Source organism: Caloenas nicobarica, chromosome 17 (assembly GCF_036013445.1).
Source record: "Caloenas nicobarica isolate bCalNic1 chromosome 17, bCalNic1.hap1, whole genome shotgun sequence".
NCBI classification, from domain to species: domain Eukaryota; kingdom Metazoa; phylum Chordata; class Aves; order Columbiformes; family Columbidae; genus Caloenas; species Caloenas nicobarica.
In genome coordinates, this window is record NC_088261.1 from 1598033 (window position 1) to 1615098 (window position 17066).

Below are 17066 nucleotides of genomic sequence, written 5' to 3' on the forward strand. Positions count from 1 at the left end.
ATTTAAATTTTTTTTTAAAAAAATTCCCCCAACCGACTTTTCTTTCCAAATTTATTTTTATTTCGAACACCTACAACAAATATTTCAGAAGTCAGAAGCAAATGACTTGTCCCTTTCTGATATTTGTTCTGATCTCAAGATTGCAAGACTTGATTTTCTGTTGCAATCCAGGAATTTTCAAGAGCCCTCATCCGCTATTGCAAGATGGAAAAAGCCCCGTTTCCTCCCAGGAGCGTTTCCTGCCGCCATCCGCAAGGAGCGCAGGCGCCCCGGGGTGTCCGCCGGTCGTGCCCTGGGCTGTGCCCTGGTGCAGAAGCACCGTGGCGGTTCCGTGTCCATCCGGACGCGTCCTCCCCGCCGCCCCCGAGGTGAAGTGCAATCGCTTTTTCGCCTTCCCTCTCTGATCTCCCCAAATTAAAACAAGAGAAGGACTCCACCGGTGAGAGCTGCGGGTGGATTTGCAGTCAGGAGCCATCCCCAATACCCATCAGGCTGTCAGCTCCCCCACCTCCCCCTGCCGCCACCTCCCCATCACTCACCAAAGGGAAAAAAGAGCCGGAGCCACAGCTTGAAATATATCATGCAATAGTGTATCATGAATTTCTTGTGAATCACATTGGTGAAGCAGGTTTATTTATTTCTGAGACTTTAAATCAATACAAAGTAGGTCTCTTAGTTCTGAAGCTGGGATGGAGTGTGAAAAAATGAGCCCATTGTACTCTTAAAACTTTGGGGAAAGGAGATGACAGCTATATAATTCCATTTACCAGGCACTAGGGGCTTTAATGTGAAGGTGACAGGGAGCTCTTTGTGCATTTAGAGCACCATATCTTCTAAATAAAAGATCTGTAGACTTGATAGTGGAGTATAGCTCTGACTTTAATAATCTCCAAGCATTAGACCGAGCCAATATGTTCCCAAGTCAGAAGGGTCCCCCACCGAACGCTCGTAAATTAAAAGTGCAGGAACTGCACACACGTGTGGATTAGAAATGCAAGAAGTGCCGTCGGTCTCCGGGCAGAGAGGAGGTGTCTGCACATGGGCTCAAACCTGGGGCTGGGCTCCGTTCCGACCTGCGCCTGGTGCTGTCGGCATCGCTGCCCTGTCACCCGCCAGCCGCGCGGGACGGGCTGGGAAGAGCCGAGCGATAGAAACAAGCGCCGTGAGATCTGCCGAGGCTTGGCTGCACATAATAGCAGTCAGGTTTTAAGTTCCTACATTGCGTTTTCTGATGAGACATTCATTCTGGTCATTTCTGCCTGTTTATGAAAAATAGGCTATTTATAGTGTGTGCATGTGCCTTTTCTGCTTCAGGTTTCTGGCAGATAATATAAATTGTGGGATGGGAATTGCAATTATTGAAATTATTCGGATAAAAATCTGGCACTTATATTTGATATAAACACATGATATGCTCTGAATAATAACAGCACTTATGTTACATAATGATTCCCATTCAAGCCCTCTGCTGTCATTTTTTCGGATCTTTCATCTTTGATGAAACATATGAGCCAATCAAGTTTGCAGGCAAACCAGCTTTACAGCAAATATCTCAACTAACGAGCAGCTCGGTGTCTGAAAAGGAGCACAGAGAAAGCAGCTGGTCATCGTGGGTCTGAGTGCTAGAAAGTGGTTAATATGCATATGACGTGGCTATAAACCTGTTGAGGACGGTCTTTGAAAGGCTGAAAAGGCTGCTGGAATCCTGGCACTCCTTTGTACTTCCCAAAAGATCCTCTGAAGGAGAAAGAAACGTGGTTTCCCATCGCGGTAGGGAGAGCGGCTTGGGAGGACCAAACGAAATAAGTGTTGACTGCGTGTTTTGTACATGTGTGGCATGGAACATCGCATTATCTGGAAAATAGTCTGTGTTCTTGTAGTCATGGGCTGAGCTTAACACGTGCAGTTCTAGACCTGGCGTTGCCTTCTGACCGTTTCACTGCCGGGGACATGGACACAGCGTTTTGTCCCGTGTACCCCGTTAAATCCACGGCTCGCTGCGCACTGCGAAGGTTTATCTTCAGGAGGGATCCTCACGAGAAACCTCCGAAGGGGCGGGTTTGGGGTCTGTGTGTGGGGCTGCTGACCCACAGCAGCTTCCTTTGGTGCGTCAAACTCCAGGTGGACAGCATCGTGGTTTCTGGGTTTTTCTACCTTTCAAGGGGTGGAAAGAATTCAAAGCAAATTTTCTGCTGCCAGAAGCATACTGTCTGGTGCTCTGCTGCTCGTGGCTGCTCCTTTTTGTCTGTTTTTGTCACCAGATTAAGCACAAGATCAGAGGTCAGATATTGCCGGTGTTCAGGTAAATGTGGATTGTGTATCTCAGCTTTAAAATCCTGGAACCTGTTCTTTCGCACCCCTCTTACTGGGCCGTTCTTGATCTCTGCTCTGTGCAGCTGACTCCGGTCACTGCGTCTTTGACTGGTCCCTGGAGTGCTGTAGCCTTTGGAACAACCTGCTTTGCAAACTTAACCCTTCCGTGGATGTGTTTGTGTGTCGAACAGATGCCTCTGTAAGCCCTGGGCTAAGGCTCCTGTCACTTCTTGAGCTCCCCCTCGATGACACTCCGCGTACTGCCCTGCAGACCCGACCTCTCAGGGTTTAAAGTTCACCCTTTTGACAGATCCCGGTCATCTCAGATTCAGGATTTAATCCCGTGCAGTTATTTCTGCCCTGAGTTTGATTCTAGCATTACTTGTCTAACTGATTTAGCAATTTTCCTAAATCCAGTTGTGCCTCTGCTGACCGTGTGTCTTAGCGAGGAACATCAGAGTCCTTTAATTGCAGAAGCACCAGTTTGAGACTCCTCCAGCAGATGTATTCTCTTTCACCCTTGGATATTTTCTTGCAGAAACATTTATACAGCAATATGCATTGCACCATTTAAGATTGTTAATTGGAGATTGAATTACTTGTCAGCCTTTAAAAATGTAGTCCTCTGAGGTCAGAGATGAGGTGTTAGCAGAGCTGAATGGATGAGCTATTGCGTTCGTTTTTTTCTCAAGCCCAGTGATCATTGTCTGTAAGCTGGCTGGCCCTTCCGTGCCTTTTAACCTCTGGCTCCAGATTCACTCTGCAGCTGCGTGTGCGAAACGAGTTGGCAGGATCTCTGGTGGTTCCCCAGAAGGCAGAAGAGCCCCCGTGCAGGGCTAGGGGAGCAGCACCCGGCCTGGCCGTGTCCCTGCAGGTCCCTGCTGTGCATTTGGACTGTGCTCAAGTCCAGCTCTGACGGAGAGCTCGCGTGTGCCCGCATTACGTCTGCCTCCTGCGCCCAGCACAGGTGCAAGTGCACACGTGTGGACACGCGTGTTGTACAAATGAAGGCGGCGAGTGTGCGTCAGAACAACTTTTAAACGCGGGTTGGGACGGCGCTGCCTCTGCTGACAAACACCACCGAGTAAATCCTGCGCTCGCTCGGTGCTACGGAGGGATTTCATTTGCACAGCCCCTCACAATGCTCCGCCACTTCACCGGAGTGTCTGGAGCACTCGGGAGAAGGAACTGCATATTTATCTTGATCTCCAAAAAGGGATTTAAGGGCGAGAGCAGGCGGTATATTAGACTGTTTTCATTGCCTGTCAGCAGTGGTGAACCTGAGCTGTCTACAGTGTCTCTAGATAAGCAGCAGCACAGGCCCATTTTGCATGTACATATGTTTGCATTAGTTCATAGATGGGGAGTTTAAATCCTCTTTATTTTTATTTTCCTCTGTGGAAAGCATTTAACTAGGCTTGTGCCTGGCATCTGGAGGCCTGCGCTTTTCTTTTCCTTGAACCTAAATCTGTGCTGCTGTCTTTTTCCCATGCCTTTTTGTGGCACTGGTTTTGTTAGGGGAAGATGAAGCTGTTTGAGCTTGGAAGGGAGACTGGGAACATCCCTGTGCAATCCCATAATGCTTACTTTGACTTCTGAATTTTTGGGCTAGCTGCATAACTTGTGTGCCTTGGTTTCTTTGTAAACCTCGACTGCCGTCTGTCTCACAGGGAGTTTTGTGAGGGTCATCCAGAGCTTGTGAAGTGCCAGACCACCGGGCGGTTCCCCTCCAAAGGAAAGTAAATTTGGAGATAGCAAATGATGCGTTGTGCCGTACTGGTTCAGCAATGTGTTGGGGGCACAGCGGCTCCCTGACCTTGGCCGTGATTAACCGATGTTGTGCAGGAAATGAGCTAATTGGTCCAGTGTAGGTTTATAACCAGACCAAAATTTTCTGTTTTCATGTCCCTTTAGCCCCTTCTTTCAGCCCAAAAGGTCAAATCCTGGGAAATGTGGAGCTCTACCATGGGTGAGATGAGTTACGTCCCGAGCGCTCGCTGTGGGATGGCGGGATGGCGGTAAAGCCAGACCCCGGTAAGGACCGGCCTGGCCTGGGCTCCTCTCCTGGGCAGCCCTTCCTCAGATGAGCTGCACTGCTTGTTTGCTGCGGGAGCCCAGGTTGGTCGTGTGTGTTTGAGGGGTTTTTTAAGATCTAAATGAAGCAGGTATGTAATGCCCTCTGTCTGTTAGAAAGACTCAACCCATAAAAATAACAAACGGCGTGTATTTGCTAGAATGTCAAAGTTATGAGTTTATTTTGTAATGATGTGCTCCTGCCTTCATGAGGTAAACTGGCCGTGGCAGAGGTGTTATTAGTAATATGGACTCAGCGGAGCAGAAAGCCGAGTGACCGAGAGATCAGTGTATCAGTCAGCGAGAGGGCAAATGGGAAGAGACAGCAGGAGAATGAGCAGAGAGCCGCGGTGCCTGGGCTGAGGTTGGAGATGGAGCCAAGAAACAGAATGAGAAGCCCGGCAGAGGTTTATTCTTCCCAGTCTCTCGAAGGAGCTGGTGGGGTTTTGTATTTGCTGTACCCGCCTTTGTGTGCCATGTTGGTTTTTTCCCCAGTTAAAGGTTGAAATGAGTCCACCCTACCAGTCATCTTAAAGCAATTTCGAATCAGTCAGCTGAGCTCAGGTCAGCACACGGGAGACGTGGTTGTGTATCAGCTCCATTGGGGAAGGGCGAGGTGTATAACCGCCCCCGCCTCGGTTTCCCCACTTGTATCATTCCCCTTGTAGACCACGATTCATAAGATCTTACCAGCACACGGGGCTTGGGAAGGTCTGTCGTGAGTGGTTTGCTCTGTCCTTTGGTGTTGAAGTGATCAGGACTTGCTGCAGCGATGGGGCTTCTGTGTGTCTCCTTGGTCAGCACCTCCTTGTCACAGCCCAGCCTCTTACGGTCTTCCTGTTTTTCTTTCAAAAGGTGCTTGGACGGGAAGTTTATACCTCCAACAACCAGCTGGGCGGGATCCAGATCATGCACAACAACGGAGTGACGCACAGCACGGTGTGTGATGATTTTGAAGGAGTTTACACGATTCTGCAGTGGCTTTCCTACATGCCCAAGGTAATTCCTGGCTCTGCGGGAGCGCGGGGTGCCGTTACCCGTTCGCTTTGTTCACAGGCTTTTGGGGGGGCTCTGTATCTGTGAGTGTTTTATGGTGCCTGGAAAAATGCTCATGATTAAGACTGTTACGCAGGATGGTATTGAAGTACACAAAGCAGATTTTGTTTCAAAGTGCTGCAGGCGCTGGTTTGCGGGGCCACCTGGCACTGCCTTGGGTTCTTGCACATCAGTCCCCTGGCGTGCTGCCCTCTGGGCAGCGGGATTTTATGCGGGCAGTGGATTGTCTGTTGCCGAAAAAACTCTAAAAGTTCCCCTCCGAGGTGGTAATCAGCAGGAGTTGATGTGTATGTGTAAGCCGCTCTGCAGCCAGGAAGGCAGCAAGACCAGGCAGGTCACCTTGCTGCAGGAAAGAGTGCACAGAGTGAGTCAGGTGGCCTGGTCACCTTTCAAAAATTAAATTGCAACCCCTCACTAACACTGGCTACAGCTGAAGTTCAAGAGCAAATGAAGTACAATGCATGCCACATGACGCCAAAGGAGGCTTTGAGAGGCTGTGCAGAGCACCCTGGGAATGTCCCCGGGCTCTGCCGAGGCTGCGGGATCCCGGCAGTCACGGTTGTGCAGAGTGGGCACAAGGACCCCGACAGGTCCTTCGGAGTTGGTGTTTGGTGCAAAGCCGTGCAGGAGAATCTCTTCCTTCAATATTTGTCTCTTTCCCTCAGAGCGTGCACAGCCCTGTTCCTATCCTCAGAGTCAAGGATCCCATAGACAGACCCATCGAGTTTGTTCCTACCAAGACGCCGTACGACCCTCGCTGGATGCTGGCCGGCCGCCCCAACCCAAGTACGTACATCTCTGGGGCCAGGATACGCAGTGATGCGTTTTGCTTCAAGGTTATTTGTCAAGGCTTTATGTCTGCAATCCAAATACATTTCAGAGCTTATAAAGTAACTATTTTCATACAATTGAATATAATATATAAAAATAGCATGTAAATTCTGAGTGCTTGAGGATGCTTACAATTATTAGTTACTTTGATAGACTTTTTTTATGGTTCAGAGCAAAGTCCGTATGCGAAGGGTCTGTACGCTAAAGGAATCCTGGTATTCCTGCAGACCTTGGAGAACAATTGTATTGGAAACGCTGCAAACCATTGAACCCCCGTGCTGCTTTCGGGGTTGCACGGCCTGTGTACGTACATGCTGCAAACGGGGGGACCATTGTGCCTGCTGTTATTAATGAGTTTGGGGGGCTAAAATGAGATTTTTGATAAACTAAGTTTTCTGGTTTTGGATAATATTTTTTCATCATCTCTCAAGTAATTCATCCAGCTGTCTGAGTGCAGCTAACACTGGCTTCCAAATCGAGTGACTTCAGATTTTAATTTAGTGGAAGCGTTAAGGAAAGCAGATGATTCCCTGTGATAAGTTAAAGCAGATATCTCCTAGGTGAAAAGTTAAAGCCATTTATTAGAGGAGATATTGCCGTGATATTCTTCAAACTGACGCCCGACACGAGGCCAGAATCTAAACGATCAGCTTTGGGCTCACGATAAAGAGATAATTTTGAAATGGATGGTCACATTTTACAGTGGGGCCACAGAGGCAAGGAATGTAGAACACAGTAATTACAAGTTTGGTCTTGATAAAACACTCTCCATCCTGTTTAAGTCAGCAGAGGTTAGCTCGCTTGGATCGCCACTTTTAATTGGTTTTGGACTTGGGTTTGCAGAAGCAGAGGTGCTTGTTCAGATGAAATTCCTCAGGAGCTGGGGCCAAGGGGTAAAGCTGGGAGGATTTGGGCTTTTTTGTTTTCTTTTTTTTTTTTCTTTTTCTTTTTTTTCTTTTTTCTTTTTTTTTTGTTGGAACTTTGTGAAGCCCCAGTGGAAAGCTGGTGCTCCCAGAGAGTCGTGGTTTCTCTAGTTGTCTGGGTGGGCAGAGCATCTCGATGCCCCGACGCTGGGCTGTGCGGCTGGCGCAGGCTGGGCGCTGCTGGGCGCTGCGGAGCGGGCTGGGCGCTGCGGAGCAGGCTGGGTGCTGCAGAGCAGGCTGGGCGCTGCTGGGCGCTGCTGGGCGCCGTGGAGCGGGCTGGGCGCTGCGGAGCAGGCTGGGCGCTGCTGGGCGCTGCGGAGCGGGCTGGGCGCTGCGGAGCGGGCTGGGTGCTGCAGAGCGGGCTGGGCGCTGCTGGGCGCTGCGGAGCGGGCTGGGCGCTGCGGAGCGGGCTGGGTGCTGCAGAGCAGCCTGGGCGCTGCTGGGCGCTGCGGAGCGGGCTGGGTGCTGCAGAGCAGCCTGGGCGCTGCTGGGTGCCGTGGAGCGGGCTGGGTGCTGCAGAGCAGGCTGGGCGCTGCTGGGCGCTGCGGAGCGGGCTGGGCGCTGCTGGGTGCTGCAGAGCGGGCTGGGTGCTGCGGAGTGGGCTGGGCGCTGCTGGGCGCTGCGGAACGGGCTGGGCGCTGCTGGGTGCTGCAGAGCGGGCTGGGTGCTGCAGAGCGGGCTGGGCGCTGCTGGGCGCTGCGGAGCGGGCTGGGTGCTGCAGAGCAGGCTGGGCGCTGCGGAGCGGGCTGGGCGCTGCAGAGCAGGCTGGGCGCTGCTGGGCGCTGCGGAGCGGGCTGGGCGCTGCTGGGTGCTGCAGAGCGGGCTGGGTGCTGCAGAGTGGGCTGGGCGCTGCTGGGCGCTGCGGAGCGGGCTGGGTGCTGCAGAGCGGGCTGGGTGCTGCAGAGTGGGCTGGGTGTGCAGAGCAGGCTGGGCGCTGCAGAGCAGGCTGGGCGCTGCTGGGCACTGCGGAGCGGGCTGGGCGCTGCTGGGCGCTGCAGAGCGGGCTGGGTGCTGCAGAGCGGGCTGGGCGCTGCTGGGCGCTGCAGAGCAGGCTGGGCGCTGCGGTGCGGGCTGGGCGATACAGAGCGGGCTGGGCGCTGCAGAGCAGGCTGGGCGCTGCAGAGCGCGCTGGGCACCGTGGAGCGGGCTGGGCGATACGGAGCGTGCTGGGTGCTGCAGAGCGAGCTGGGCGCTGCAGAGCGGGCTGGTCGCAGCTCTCAGGCACAGCTTCTTTGTAGTGGTTTTCGTACCTGCTTAAGAAAAACCTGTGGAAAGTAGATAAATAGACCATAAAGTGCCACCCCACTCCCGTGGGGGTAATTGTCATCCTGAGAATTTTATGTGAGGGAATCTGTTGTTGCACGTGGGGGTGGAGATTTATTGTCAATATATTGGAGTTTGTGATGCAGGAAGAACCCCCCAAATCTGACACTGCGCTGACTTCAGAAAGGGCAAATAAAAGTAGTCCATCGTTAGCATGATCAGGGTAATCAAGCTGTTATACTTCAGCGTAGAAGCTCATTGTCTGCAAGGGGCAGGAACAGTTTATTTCTCTGGAACCGCACAATTATCTTGGTAACGTGCTCTTTGGAAACAGTTTGATTTCTCTCAAGTGTTAGGAAGTTGCTGCCGTCGTTGGGCAAGAGAACAGGTCTGGTGGTTGGGAGCTGGTCCAGGACGGAGGCTCTAAAAGAACGGATGAAACGTGCTCAGATGTGTGGTCTGGCCTTAAAATATCATATAAAATGTTATATTTAGCTTCTGAATTTCTTCAGCTTTCTTTAAAGAAAAGGTTGGGCAGAATCAAGAGAAAAATGTGAGATAAGTTTTAAAATGGAATTAGGCATTTTGAAAAACATCTTTAATGACTTTACTGCGTTTTGACAAATGTTTGTAGTGTCTTGAAAAAAACAGAGTTATTTATTTAAAAGCAGGCGAAGTCCCTCTGCTATCTGAACCCAATCGTTTAACAATAAATGATGCTTTTGCTGATAAATGACTGTCTTTATGCAGACTAGCAAATGAAATAAGACGTGATGGCTGAAGGCAGACAAATGCTCAGCTGTCTAATGTTCCCTTGTCTTATAATCTATTTTAAAATAAATAAATAGATAGACAGTGCCAAGTTCTCCAGTTGGCATTTTTAAGCAAGTTTCAGTTGCTTCTTTTATATTCTCTCTTCTTTCTCCCTTCCCTCCTCCCCACTCTGATATTTCCATGTTTTTCCCTTCCCTTTAGGTCAAAAGGGACAGTGGCTCAGTGGTTTCTTTGACAATGGCTCATTCCTGGAAATCATGCAGCCCTGGGCACAGACAGTTGTGGTTGGTAGAGCAAGGTAAACTCTAAGAGGCATTTTACACATCTGTAGAAATCAAATTGTCATGATGCTTTGTGTTTTTCCAGAACCTCCTTTGAAAGTTGATGTCTACGAGTAAAAATAAGTCATTACTTGAATAGGATACTTCTTTACCACACAGATGAAGCGTGGTCTGATCATTTCTCCTGTTTTGCTTAGAGGTGACAACTTTAACATGCACAAAAGCCAAAAAGAGAGATATCGTTAAAAATTATGGCAGACAATATGTGCTTTCCTAGGGACCTGGTTGCACAGCGAGGCCTTCTTGCAGCTCTTAGTCAAAGGTGCATTATGCAGTTTATGATTTTGAAGCCTTATTCGACTTGCAAGGAAAGTTCAGCTAAAACTAGAGCAAATTGCAAGAACCTCTGCACAGAGAACAGCTTAATGTTGAGGTTTGCATGGAATAACTTGCAGCATTTTCCAAAGGAGCAGTCGCCACACCTGCTCTCGGTTGTTTGTCACCATGCAGAGATGTGCATCCCTTACCTTGCTGCCAAGTGGCACCTGTGCAGAATTCTAAAACGTTCCCCATTGCCTTGAGATTTAGATTCCTGCCTTGAACATATCTGCAGCCGCTGCAGATCCGTGAGCGCTCAGAGCTGGCAGGAGCAGCAGCCCCAAGGTGGGATCCTGGGTTTTGACAGAACACAGATCGGAGCTGCGCTCCAAACCCCCTCACTCACCTCTTCCCTCGTTTCTTCTTTAGTTTTTTCATACACACTCCCCCAAATGGCATTGTGAGTTTCTGATCGGATTGTCTACTTTCTCTCCAAATAAAGCCATTTGGAGAGGGAACATTTGTCTCCCTCGAGTTTCCACAAGTGCTCGAGCTGTCCGAGCGCAGCCGCGCATCCTTTGTCACTCGTGGCTCCTCAGGTCGCCAGCTTTCCTCTCCAGACAGAGCTTCATGCTCCTGCCTCCAGCAGCCTCCTGGCTCCTAATTGATGTCAGTGGGTTTGGTTAATTGTCAGCCTTTTCTTTTTTTTGTTAACAAGCGAAAAAGCCATAGAAAGAGGCTCCCAGATACGAGGGTGTCCTCAGCAAAATGTCCCTCTGTGATGCTCTGAAGTTTTATCTCACAACCTATTACAATCATTTGAAGGCTTTTGGGTTAAGCTTTGTACTGGGGGACTGGAGAGGGGAAATCAAAGATTTGGCAAAGCTAGAAAGTCTCTGTCTAGGCCCACACTCAGCTTCCCTTGCAGTTCCTTTCTTCTGACAAATTCCGAGTTGCTTTGGACTTCACACGCAGGTATATATAATACAAATGAAACTGGCTTCTTTCAAAAGCAGTGGCGTCTTGAAAAAACAAATATGAATGTATTCTTCTGGGATTGTTACTGTAAGTGCTGCCAAAACTCATCTTTTGTATGTATGTTTGGAATATGTGTGCTGTTGGCTGTAAATTGTCTTTTATTATTCTATGGCAACTTGTCCAGGGACACACTATAAAACAAGATGTAGCATCTTCATGTGCTAGCCTGATAAAATTTATATGAAGTATAATGGAAAACAGAAGTTGTTTTGAGCTGTTTTCAAGTTCAATAAATAACTGTAATACTTGGATAAAGATGTTCTTTATTAGGTCACATGGGCCCTAATATAGAAGTTATAAGTTACCGATTTAAGACGGCTTCTGCAATTACGGGTTTCTAGGCAGACTCTTAATCATAGCGAATGGGAGTATTTTCAACCCCCTGGTGCACATGGGCCCCGTCGCTTTCCCTGCCTGCGGCTCGAGGTGGCTGCGCACGGAGCGCGGGCTCTGCTGGGACTGTCCTGGGAGCAGCCGCTTGTCATCGCAGGCGAGACGAGCCACCTCCTGTGTCACAGCGGGCGGCAGCGTGAGCATCCTCCCGCTGCCTCCGCTCCGGCCCACCCTGTGGCCCTGCAGCAGAACATCTGGCGAGGAGACAGATGTGCAAACCCAAACCATTCACCCCTATTCACCCCAACCCTCTGGGTGGCCGAGACATCAGCATCGCTTGGGCGCGCAGCCTGGGGATGTGTTTCATCAGCTGACGGTGCTTGGGAGAGCAGGGCTTGGGAAGCCGTGGCTCTTCATGTGTGTTTTTTGTGGTCAAGACCCTCAGTGTCAAAATCTGTGTGGTAGCAGGTGAAGGGTGGTGGAGATGTAGCTATTATCAGACCAAATTTGGGCTTTGGTTTATTCTGTTTAATTTTTAGCGAGGTATGTGCTAATTTTTAGGACTAGGTTTTGCTTTGAGAACTGTCAGTTCTGCTCTGAAATTCTCCTGCCGTGTGCCTAAACTCTTCAAAAAGGCCAGAACACTTCTTCATCATTTGCTTGCATTATTTGTCTCTCTTGAGTATTTTGACGCAAATTGGAAAAAATGGCAAGTTGTGTAACAATAGAAAAAAGGAATTTTGATTTGTCTCGTGTGTTACCAGGCTGGGAGGAATACCTGTCGGAGTAGTTGCCGTAGAAACGCGGACGGTGGAGCTCAGCATCCCTGCTGACCCGGCGAACCTGGACTCGGAGGCCAAGGTGGGTTGGATGTGTGCTCGGTTGCTTGTCTGTCCTCTGCAGTGTCTCTGTGTGTTTTGCTGGGATTTTTTTTTTCCCCAACTGTGGGACAAAAAGTGTAACCGTTCCTCGGTGAGGTGCCGGTGCAGTTTCTGGGAGAGTAAGAGACCAGTTGTGTTGGCTGCTCATCCAGGAGACATTCCTCAGTGGTCCCGCTCCTCTTGTGACTTCAGTGAGGTGCAGGGACTGGGGCTCAGGAGATCTGGCAAGCAAAAATAATTTCCCTGTTCTCTTGCAGTGACCAAAGTGTTTTGTGATCTTTCTGCTCTGACATTTTGCTTTTCTCCCACCTGATTTCACAGCTCTGGCCCTGCATCTTCTCTCTGGGGTTTTCCACTTTGTACATCCTTTTCTCTCTCTTCTTGTCCTTCACCTCTTACAGCAGTTGTAGTACCAGCCTTTCCATCCCATCTCAATTCGTCGTCTTAGCTAAATCAGTGTAAACATTCCCGTTGATGTTGGTGACAAAAGAATTGTCCCAATTTTTCTGTGGGCAAACAGCTCCTAAGCATTTAACGCACTTCGTTCCGTGTCGTTAATTCCACGTTGCATCCATTTCTATATTTTTATGCTAACTCTTAGGTTAATGTGTTTCAAGGCTTACCAGTCTGTTTTCTTCGCAACAGATAATCCAGCAGGCTGGCCAGGTGTGGTTCCCTGACTCTGCCTTCAAGACTGCGCAGGCCATCAATGACTTCAACAGAGAGGGGCTGCCGCTCATGGTCTTTGCCAACTGGAGAGGCTTCTCTGGTGGAATGAAAGGTAACCAGCCGTCTGGATCCCCTGCCAGTGCTGCAAGGAGCAGATCTGAGAGCAAGTTCTTTTCAAAACAAGCGGTGCGGTTGTGTCTCTGTATGAACCCTCACACACGGTTATGGGAACTGGCCAAATAATCCACAGTGAGAACAGGTAGTTGGATGTTAACCCTGGTTGCTGACAAAATGTACAGCTGCCAACCTGGGCGAGTTACACACTTGTCTCAAGAAACCTCTTCTGCCCGGACAGCTTTATAGCCATCTGCCTCAGCTTAAATTTGGGGCCGGATAAGCCGACATTATTGCATATCATGAATGTATAGGCATATTCTGTCAAGTGGAAACATCGTCTCACTGGTGATTTTTCCTACTGTTATATTGTCCTATCAAGGACTGTCTCCCAGTTGGCTCTTGTGGTGGTGCTGTTATGAACAGGTACAAAACTGCTCGCTTAATATACCAGCAGTTAGATTTTTGCACCACATATTGCTGCTTGAAATTTTGGGAAGTGCCAAGAATGTGAGATCGATAGCGTAAACTAAGGAAAAGATTACGGCCCCTTACCTGCATGTGGCACTTAACAAACGCAGAAGAAGAGTTCCAGGTGTGCTAAGAGGGTAAAAGCTCTTGCTCTGAGGAGCAGCAGGGGGATAAGGGCTGCCTGGCTCTGCTGTCTCGTTAGCAGGGCAGAAAGCAACGCCGTTGAGTTTGCAGATGCGAAGGTGAAAGGTGGCAAAAGAGGGCAAAATTCTTTCCTCTGGAAAATACCTGATACCTTTCAGGACGGTGTCTGCTCCGTGTGCTGCTGCTGCACTCCCTCCGTGACCTGCTTTCCCTACCGCAAAACCTAACGGGGAAGTTGTAGATGGAACTTTACCAAACATTCGTTAAATATTATTTTGCCTTATTTGTTGCAAGATCTGTCGGTGTTGCCAGTGCCCTTTGTTTGGTTCCTCAGAAACCGGGTTTAGCTTTGGAGTTGGGACCAGAAGCCCGAGGAGGAAAAGGCACCACGAAGATGCAAATATTTCTATTGTGTATCCCCAGGCGGTAGCAGGAGCAGGAGGGAAGGACGGAGCCGGCGCAGTTTGCACCTTGGTCCCTGCATTTTCCTGCATCTTATGTGCTGGAAATCTCGTGTCAGGCCCTGCACAGCAACCCTGGGTCTGTCCTGACACCCTCTGCGTTCCTCAGGGAGTTGTTTGCAGTTTTGGTTTCAGTGTTGGCTGCGGATTATGCAGGGAGGGAAAATAAACAATTATGCCACCCCTCAGTGCACACAAACACACTGCCAGGAGCCGACTGCACTGTGGGTAAAATGACTCCAAAATTGTGTGTAATGAGTAGGAAAAGATTAGAGACAGCTCTTGCTATGCTGAAAATTGACATTAGCGGAGGGGGGAAAAAAAGAGAGGAAAAAAAAAAAACCCTCTTTACTAGCCGGCCTAGGAGGTCTAATTCAAGCCGTAAAATAAATAAATAAATATCATAAATAAAGGCATATCACAATGGTATTGGTGGTTTCCCCAATGAGCTCTGGCTGGCTGGAAGGCTATTCAGCATAATGCAAAATTAAATTATAAAAACTGGCTTGAATATTTAGATGGAGGAGCCATTTGGAAGTGGTTTATTTAGGCGAACCGGCAGTGACCCACAACGGGGAGACATCAAGCGTGAAATTTCCTGGAAATTAGCACCAGGGTCTTGGACTCAGAATGAATAGTTTGATAGCATGCAAATCCCCGCGACATTAAACCGCAGCGCTGCTTGTGCTACAGGGTCACTCGCAGTTGGTTTTTCATGTTTTACTTATTATTTTTTCCTGGGACAGGTTATAAATAACAATAAAAAAAAATTTAGCGGAATGAAAGGCTGTTTTAAATCTCTGATTACCTGGGTGCTGAATGGCAGCGCTGCTGGTGTGTAATGGGTTTACGAGGGACATTCCGTGTCCGCAGCTGATCTGCGCCTGGCGTTACCTCCAGGTCCTGGCCGATAATCCAGCCAAGCCGATGAGATCCGTTCCAGCTTCGGAGGTTTGGGGCACGCTGCCCGACACGATGGAAATGCACAAAGCTGTCTGCAGCCTTTCTAGCGCTTGATGCATCCGAGTGCCAATATTTACACACGCAGTGTAATGAGAGCAGCTTCCAGCAGGTTTTACGGCTGTGTGTAGCAGAGGCTGGTGCTGCAAACACCGCCTGCCCTGCTGAGTAACCAACGCCGCTGCTCTTCTGAAGCGCTTCTGCAGTATTTCTGTCTGGCAAGTGGCTTCTTACGCTGAAGTTTAAATTAATACAGGAATTAAATTTGGACTGGAAATGTAAAATTTAATTTTTCCAGTCTCAACGTGAGCAACTTCTTTGCAAGAGCAGTTGTGCAAGCAGCCTGCTCTTTGAGTGCGTGTGTGGTGCTCTTTGCTGCACGGGTGATGGTGGAAGCAACTGGGTTTTGTTTTAAAAGAGCGTGTTAGTTGCAGTAATAACGATTTATAAAGTCTGCCCGGGCAGCTCAAGCCCAGAGCAGTGGGCACCACAGAGACCTGGCAGCATCCTGCCTGCAGCAGTTACGTTTGCTGCCCTGTTTGCCTTTGTAAGAGTGGAGAATGCAGCAAAACTGCAAATAAGAAGCAACAGCCACAGCATGGCAGAGGTTTTACGGCTTCACACTCGAATATGATGTTAACGGGAATGGGCGAGGTTGTGTTGTGCCGGTTGGGCGTGGGGACTGCGGGCAGGTGTCCTGGGCCGTCTTTTCAGTGTTTTTGTGATCTTCATCAACTCTACTTGTATTTTACCTCTTAAACACACACATTCTTTAAGAGCCCCACTTTGCTGAAGTGGTAAGCGAAGGCAAATGGAACAGGTGAGATGGCGGGAGGGAAAAACCCCGCAGAAGAGCAGGAACCCGGCCGTGGCACCACGGGGACCCCGCGTTGGTGACTCTCGGGTTCGGTGTCTCTCCCTTATTTGAGCGAAACTCGGTCTCCGTTAGTGGAAGCAGTTACTGTAGGAAAAGGGGAAATCCTCGGCAGCAGAGGAGTTTACAGCCAGATCTGCAAGTATTGGGGTGTATTGGTAGCCCAAGGGTGCAGCAGCAGGTTCCAACCTCCGTGGAAGTTCTGAGCCTGCACGAGGAGCAGCACTTGATGTAAATCCTCACAGAAAACCTTAAACTAAGGCTGCGGGGATGTGCCAGGAGGAGTTGCTGTATCGCAGGATCCCAGAAGCTGTAACTGTGGACGGAACCGCAGGACAGTAAAGTTCACGTTTCTGGATGGCTTTGGGAGTCCGATCCTGCAGGTATTGTGGGCGCAGAAATACCTCCCTGGCCTTGCTGCCGCCACCCGGGAAACCTGACACATCTGGAGCGATGCACAGAAAACATCGCGTTTCTCTCCGTTCCTCTGTTCTTCCTCTCTCTGTCTTGTTCAAACAAGTAGCACTTTTTTTTTTTTTCCTACACTTAACCTGAGTAAAATATACACCCTTGGCAGGAGTGAAAAATGTATTGCTAATTACGCAATTATTTTATTATGTAGCACTAGTATAAAATGTCTAGTAAAGAATTAATTCAGTTAAAATAATTTGAATCAAGCAATTATTTTCTTAACACTGGAATTAGCTGAAAGTACTTCAAGTGGTTTATTACTAGCACTACATAATAAAATAATTGTATAATTAGGAATGAATTTGTCACCCCTTTTGAGGTCTTTTTCTTTGCCCAGGACAAAGGAGAAGGTTGGAGTTTTGTTTGGTTCTCAGTCTCCACTGTCTCTGCCAGAATTTATGTTTAGTTGCAATTAGAGGAGATAAATTGTTCTTCTCTTCATCCATCAGCATTTGACATTTCATAGAGAATGTGAAACTCTTTTTCTTTGGTACTTGGACAGTGGCCTTGCAAGTGAACTGGAGACGTCACATAAGTGCCTGTGGTGCAAATATATATGTATCTGTGTGTATATACACACACACACCCCCACACCCTGTCTCACTTGCTCTGTATATGTTGGTGTGCGTATTTCCCCAAGAGTTCAGTGCTTAACTATGTCCATGTTAACGCTTATCGTTAAAGGGGGGGTTAAATGACAAGGGGACCTTGGCTGGAGTCTCTTTGTTCCGCAGAAATGATGGGTTTTCAAGTGATATCAGAATTTTAGATGAATGAAAGTGTCTCAGTGTTTTAAGACTTGCTGAAGGGCAGCACGT

General features: G+C 48.9%; 1 protein-coding gene across 9 annotated transcripts in view; it reads left to right on the forward strand.

The window, feature by feature from the left end:
- Positions 1-17066, forward strand: part of ACACA (acetyl-CoA carboxylase alpha) — a 121936-nt gene that overhangs the window by 89592 nt on the left and 15278 nt on the right. For all 9 annotated transcript variants that reach the window (XM_065646888.1, XM_065646895.1, XM_065646894.1 and 6 more), the window contains 5 exons: positions 5242-5385; positions 6108-6228; positions 9435-9531; positions 11968-12064; positions 12730-12865. In XM_065646888.1, coding sequence (XP_065502960.1) covers positions 5242-5385; positions 6108-6228; positions 9435-9531; positions 11968-12064; positions 12730-12865 — 595 coding nt within the window. The remainder of the gene's footprint in view (positions 1-5241; positions 5386-6107; positions 6229-9434; positions 9532-11967; positions 12065-12729; positions 12866-17066) is intronic.